This window comes from Mizuhopecten yessoensis, unplaced genomic scaffold, assembly GCF_002113885.1.
Source record: "Mizuhopecten yessoensis strain PY_sf001 unplaced genomic scaffold, ASM211388v2 scaffold1595, whole genome shotgun sequence".
Classification (NCBI taxonomy): Eukaryota; Metazoa; Mollusca; class Bivalvia; order Pectinida; family Pectinidae; genus Mizuhopecten; species Mizuhopecten yessoensis.
The window spans coordinates 80,540-88,170 of record NW_018404125.1 but is presented as its reverse complement, the minus strand read 5'-3'; the positions used below and the strand labels follow the sequence as shown (position 1 = coordinate 88,170).

At 34.8% G+C, this 7,631-nt stretch overlaps 1 protein-coding gene across 1 annotated transcript in view; it reads right to left on the bottom strand.

Moving 5' to 3' along the window:
* Positions 1-486: 486 nt before the first annotated feature.
* Positions 487-7,631, bottom strand: part of LOC110466152 (lysosomal aspartic protease-like) — a 15,513-nt gene continuing 8,368 nt past the window's right edge. Inside the window, exons 6-9 of the mRNA XM_021522496.1 lie at positions 7,345-7,397; positions 6,970-7,247; positions 6,548-6,646; positions 487-3,750 (exon numbers count right to left, since the gene is read on the bottom strand). Of these exons, the coding sequence (XP_021378171.1) occupies positions 3,499-3,750; positions 6,548-6,646; positions 6,970-7,247; positions 7,345-7,397 (682 nt within the window). The 3' untranslated portion in view covers positions 487-3,498. The remainder of the gene's footprint in view (positions 3,751-6,547; positions 6,647-6,969; positions 7,248-7,344; positions 7,398-7,631) is intronic.

The window sequence follows — 7,631 nt, the reverse complement described above, 5'->3', positions numbered from 1 at the left end:
GGGACCTTTGTACCCACGTCTTCAGGTGAGGGACCTTTGTACCCACGTTTTCAGGTGAGGGACCTTTGTACCCACGCCTTCAGGTGAGGGACCTTTGGTCTCAAATATTCACAACCGGTTAACGTAGTCAGTTTCTGAGAAATCTTACCCAACAGATTCAGGACAAACCCACAGAAATGTACAACCCAATTTAAGATAGTTCTAACTTCAAAGCAACACTGAATTATGATTTAGGCATTTTGTTACCTGTAAACATCCAGATGATTTAAAGTGATGAGTAATATTAACGGGGTTTACCGACACTCGATAGTAATCGTCACGTGACAGAACGTCCTAGTATATGGCATGAGTATGTAGCCACTGTCTCCGATTAAGGTATCAACATGTAAATTGGTTTGCGAATTCTGCAGGTTGTAGCTGGTTATATTCCTCCTGGATAAGCACCAGGTCATACTTTTTTTCTGAACATAGAATACGAGAAACAAATTTACAGTAACAAGTTTTATTTCCAGAAACAAAAATTGTAAACTGCAGCAGATTTCAAAATTTGTCATAGTACAAAATAGACATGGACAAAACACTGATAATATCACAATATGGCATCTCATTGTTGCAAGAATTGATTCTTTTAACTATTCTATACACATTGTCATAGTATATCTAGAGAGAAAATAACATTAACATCCTATCACATGTAACTTTGTTTTAATGATAAAAACGTTCTTTAACTTAAAAGATTTGCATCATTCTCAAAGAGTTCAAAATGTTTGCTAATCTCTTCAAATGATTTAATATACACCGTCACAACAAGAAATGATTTATTAAATAAAGTATAACGATATAAACACGAACAATACACACACACACAACACAATACTCATTCAGACATTAGAGTGAGTTTAGGTGTTTGGAACCACACTATACATTATATAGCTACTTTTACAAGTGGTGTCGGAGTGTTATTTGATAACCATGAAATGCGTCAAAAAGTCATGCTACGAGGAAAACACATTCAACAAGTATGCAGGAATGTGTGTCAGTTAACCGATTAAACGCAGAAATGCAGCAGAAAATAGGAAACATGCAGGAATGTTAGTTTGTTATATGCAGTACAGCTTTAGAAAATGTTTAGTTCTTGGTTTGAGCAAATCCAACTTTGTTGTTTCCAAGATCGAATTCACTGTAAAATTTTCCAAGGAAAACGTCTCCAAGGATCCATAATGGTCCGAGAGGGGCAGGCACATCCAGACCAATAAACCCACTGAGGCAGATTGTTTGTCCTTGCTGGGTCACCTAACCAAGCAGAGCAAAACAGGAACAGCAGAGTTAGACAAAACTAAATCTATACACCAAATATTGTAGCATGCACTGGCTTGTAGAATCAGAAAAAAGGGGCAGTGTTTTTCGTCTGGTTCTTTTTTCGTGGAGAATTCTTAAGGAAACTTTGAGAAACATATCATACTCCACTTAAAATCAAATTATGACAAAGCATTCTTCATTAATTAAAACGGCAAAACGTGATTCTTTACAGAGAACCTACACCAAAAGAGGAAAGAAAGGTATACAAGATTAGTATTAGTACTGCCATCTACACCTGGAAGAAACACAAAACTCGTGCAGTAGTGCAGTATACACAGGATACACACAGGATACACAGGATACACACAGCAAGCAGGAAAATAAACACAAATTGGAGAGAAATGTAAAACCAGGCACCATATAACCAAAACACTGTCAGCTTAAACATAATTAGTGCACGTTTACTTGTTGATCAAAACATGAACTATTAAAATGCTGAAACTGATGATTGTATAAATAAAGCTTATCCTGTAAATGTGTCCCTTGATTTATGCAGAGATTAAAGTTTATCCTAATCTTCTCTAGTATGTATCAATGTACTTGATTGTACATGTCAGGGTTATCTAAACCCTGCGGTATCTTATCTACATCTGTAGAACTACAAGTATAAACCTAACACCTTGACTGACTACATATATTGCCTTGACATCACCTTCACTGTCCATGACATTCACCTTGATCCTGTTCCAATCTAAATGGATGATAAATGACAGATATCTGTTATCAGCCATGTCCACAAACAAATGTACCTTGGAGTGTGTCCACGTTCAGGTTGAAATACACTTCTAGCAGTAGCAATACCTGACTTTTAATGTGACAGATAATGAGAAAGACATAACTAGCACGACCAGTAATTATATCAACTTACTATATAACATAGATACATTCAAACAAACTTCCATAAATGTACGTAATATAGAAAGTACACTACAACAATCAGATCCACACTTCTGTACTCCTACAGCCTAGCACTGTTCAGAAAGTATATACCAATTTATATCAAATACAGGAACATTTATCACATCAGTATTTCAATAGTATTGTGATCTTGATATCTCTGTATAGAGATCAAACGAAGCCATCTCTAGGCTATTATGTTATCCTTGTTAAACAATCAGATTATCTAATATGAAGCCATCTCTAGGCTATTATGTTATCCTTGTTAAACAGTCAGATTATCTAATGTGAAGCATCTCTAGGCTATTATGTTATCCTTGTTAAACAATCAGATTATCTAATGTGAAGCCATCTCTAGGCAATTATGTTATCCTTGTTAAACAGTCAGATTATCTAATGTGAAGCCATCTCTAGGCTATTATGTTATCCTTGTTAAACAATCAGATCCTCTAATGTAAAGCACTTACAGTGATAAATAAAATGGTGTTTCAGATCTAGATAATTATGATGTGTATAAACTCACAAAAATTTGCCTATATCTTTTCACATCCAGTTAGACATGGATAACACTGACCTTTAAGAGTCCAAGGTTAAATTCATACAGACGTCCTATCTCTGTCTCACCGATTAAGTGTGTAAATATGTCACTAGTACACAGATTCTATGTCAATATATCAAAGTACAAAATGTACAAACAGTATCTAAGTCACGTAAGTAGTTAAGACAGATAAGAGGAGAGTAAATTTTGTTTCATGAATAAATGTTCATTATCATCACAAAATTGTGACTTGTTTTGTACAATTTCCAAACCCCTAAACTTTGTGGGGGCTAGCTGGTAGTCAGATTACCACAGAAATCTCACAGCTATGAGACCAGCATTATGTTGACAGAGACCCCTACACTTTGCAAGTGCTTTGAATTTAGACGTTGAGGGGGTTGCCAAACATTAACTGAAGCCAGCGACGAGTTTACAGCACCACTGGTTCTATCAACACAGCGTAGAAAATCTGAACATCCTACACTGGACAGGTGGTAACTTCTATCATTTGTTTTGGAAGATATATAAACAAAACCAAACATTAAAAAGCATTTCGTTTACACAGTGAGGACCAGTTTTAAAATTTTACAAGAGACATGTGAGGATCATTTTTCAAATTTTACAGGAGACATATTGTACCATGTCTTTAGTTTATAGGCAAACCCATGTTGGCTACAGTAGGGAATAAGGAGGGATGTGCAATCTTAGTATCTAGGTATGTTCCAGTTGTGGACATTCTTTTCCCTCCAACGGTAATCGGGATCTCTGAAATCAAAACCTTCTGATCTACTGCTGTTTATGGTCTTCGCAAATCCAACTCTATTGTTGACCAAGTCAAACTCGGAGTAGAACCTGCCAAGGAAGATGTCCCCCAGAATCCACAGAGGTCCCATAGGAGCTGGGACATCCAGCCCTATAAACCCACTGAGACAAATGTTGTAACCCTCCGCTGATACCTGTAATAAGGAAATACTTAAATGACACAAAAGGAAAATGGAAGTTAAGCAAGTAATCTGTAACAGGGAGTGCTACAAATGTACCCAAAAGTATCCCCGCAGTCACAAGGTATTCAAACCCAAAAAGGACCTGTCTAACTGGCTTACATCTATCTTACTGGCTGACATCTATCTAACTGGCTTACATCTATCTAATTACTGGCTTACATCTATCTAATTACTGGCTTACATCTATCTTACTGGCTTACATCTACCTTACTGGCTAACATTTATCTTACTGGCTTACATCTACCAGCCAGAGGCTACCACATCTATCTTGAATCCTGCAACTTTTAAGTTTCTTGATATAAACCATTACCCCATGTATACTTTATATAAAACATCCCCCTATGTATACTTGATATAAAACATTCCACTATGTGTACTTGATATAAAACATTGCCCCATGTATACCTGATATAAAACATCCCTCTATGTATACTTGATATAAAACATTACCCCATGTATACTTGATATAAAACATTCCTCTATGTATACTTGATATAAAACATTGCCCCATGTATACTTGATATAAAAAATTCCCCCATGTATACTTGATATAAAACATTCCCCCGTGTATACTTGATATAAAACATCCCTCTATGTATACTTGATATAAAACATTCCTCTATATATACTTGATATAAAACATTCCCCTATGTGTACTTGATATAAAACATTCCTTTAAGTGTACTTGATATAAAACATTCCTTTATGTGTACTTGATATAAAACATTCCTTTTTGTGTACTTGATATTAAACATTCCCCCATGTATACTTGATATAAAACATTCCCCCGTGTATACTTGATATAAAACATCCCTCTATGTATACTTGATATAAAACATTCCTCTATATATACTTGATATAAAACATTCCCCTATGTGTACTTGATATAAAACATTCCTTTAAGTGTACTTGATATAAAACATTCCTTTATGTGTACTTGATATAAAACATTCCTTTTTGTGTACTTGATATTAAACATTCCCCCATGTATACTTGATATAAAACATTCCCCCGTGTATACTTGATATAAAACATCCCTCTATGTATACTTGATATAAAACATTCCTCTATATATACTTGATATAAAACATTCCCCTATGTGTACTTGATATAAAACATTCCTTTAAGTGTACTTGATATAAAACATTCCTTTATGTGTACTTGATATAAAACATTCCTTTTTGTGTACTTGATATTAAACATTCCCCTATGTATACTTGATATAAAACATTACCCTATGTATACTTGATATAAAACATTCCTCTATGTATATTTGATATAAAACATTCCTTTATGTGTACTTGATATAAAACATTCCCCTGTGTGTAATTGATATAAAACATTCCCCTATGTGTACTTGATATAAAACATTCCTTTATGTATACTTGATATAACATTCTCCTATGTATACTTGATATAAAACATTCCTTTATGTGTACTTGATATAAAACATTCCTCTATGTATACTTGATATAAAACATTCCCCTATGTGTACTTGATATAAAACATTCCTTTATGTATACTTGATATAACATTCTCCTATGTATACTTGATATAAAACATTCCTTTATGTATTCTTGATATAAAACATTCCCCTATGTATACTTGATATAAAGCACTCCTCTATGTATCCTTGATATAAAACATTCCTCTATGTATACTTGATATAAAACATTCCTTTATGTGTACTTGATATAAACCATTCCTTTATGTATACTTGATATAAAACATTCCCCTATGTATACTTAATATAAAACATTCCTTTATGTGTACTTGATATAAAACATTCCCCTGTGGGTAATTGATATAAAACATTCCCCTATGTGTTCTTGATATAAAACATTCCTTTATGTATACTTGATATAAAACATTCCTCTATGTATATTTGATATAAAACATTCCTTTATGTGTACTTGATATAAAACATTCCTCTATGTATACTTGATATAAAGCATTCCTCTATGTGTACTTGATATAAAATATTCCTCTATGTATACTTGATATAAAACATTCCCCTATGTGTACTTGATATAAAACATTCCCCTATGTATACTTGATATAAAAAATTCCTCTATGTATACTTGATATAAAACATTCCCCTATGTATACTTGATATGAAACATTCCCCTATGTATACTTGATATAAAACATTCCTCTATATATACTTGATATAAAACATTCCTCTATGTATCAACAGAGTACAAAGAAATTTGACCAAATAGAATTGACTTGTAACTATTACTGTTCCAGCAGATCAGAGGCCTCAGCAGCAATCTTGAATCTGAAAACTTTAATGTTGGTAGTTTGACAAATTTAGTCTGCTGATGCAACTCCCAAAAAGTGTGGAGACGATTGGTCCAGCAGAACTTGAGTTATAACCATTTTGTTTCAGCCAATCTGATGTCAAGGTTGCAAACTCCCAATCGCTTAATTTAAAGTTGGTAATTTAAAAGGGAGTATTACCCTGAATTTTTCATTCCCACATAGTGCTAACAACGTCATCTCACTAGAGCACCAGTCAAACTAGTAAATTTGTCTTGACCAATCACAGGTCAGTGTGTCGTGGCCATCCAAGGATAACGTTGATTTTGTTCCTCACATGTGGCCCCCTTCTATTGTTGCACACTAGGGCCTAGTATAGTGATTCTATTACAGTGATTCCTTATGTTAGGGTTTCATCAAAGAATAAAAATTATAAAGAATAATAACATTTATCAAGTCACACCAGATACAGTGGTATCTTAATTACCTTGAGGATGTAGTCGGAGCCCTGCAGGGTGAACTGCTGGTTGTCGATCATGAAGGAGATTGGTGGAAGACTTGATATCTTGTCGCAGTCGATGGTGTACTGAAAAACAAAACTCACCCATATCACACAGATCTTAGGACAGCTGTTTGAATGCATACCTTGCAATCTACCTGTTTTTACTTTTACAATAAATGCTTTCCTTGTATTTCTACTTTTATTACTAATATATTGGTGCAATGTTTCACAGCAGTACACCATTAGTTCTTAAACAGCCAATCATTTTAAACTACAACCAAATTTGCACAATCAAGATTTTTTTGGTTAATGGACAAATAGACAAATAAAACGTTACTTGTACCAACTTATTGTAATCTCTCTACAGCTGCATCTCAAGCCTATCATTGTCCAATAAAGGTAGTTACCTCTCCTCCAACAAATGGGGTGGCGCCAATTTGAGTGTTGAGTTTCGTGATCTCTGATGAGGGGCCTGCCAAAAGGGAGGTTCCTGTGTCAGCGATGGCACTGCAGCCTCCATTACAATATGGTGATGCCTTTCCGCCTACCTGAATACTGGGGAGACAACAACAAATGAATGCAACAATTCTTACTCTTTGTGAATAGGGAACTTCCTGCTTACTGGAGAGCTGGGGAACAATATGTAAACTATTCAAAGGAGGTATTGTGTTTGGAAGAAAGAAAACTTTTTACCTCTTTATCTGTAGAAAGGTTATACAGCACAACCAGGTCAGTGTTTTTGCGTGACATTTTGATGACTAGTATTGTATGTACTCTGTCACCTTCATCAGACAAATGACCAGTGAAGTGTACATATGTTACAACGGTCCTTTGTCTGATGAAGTTCATATGGTACTAGTCATGGAAACGTCACACATTAACACTCAACTGGTTTTAACTGGTTGTAGTCATGGAAACGTCACACATTAACACTCAACTGGTTTTAACTGGTTGTAGTCATGGAAACGTCACACATTAACACTCAACTGGTTTTAACTGGTTGTAGTCATGGAAACGTCACACATTAACACTCAACTGGTTTTAACTGGTTGTAGTCATGGAAACGTCA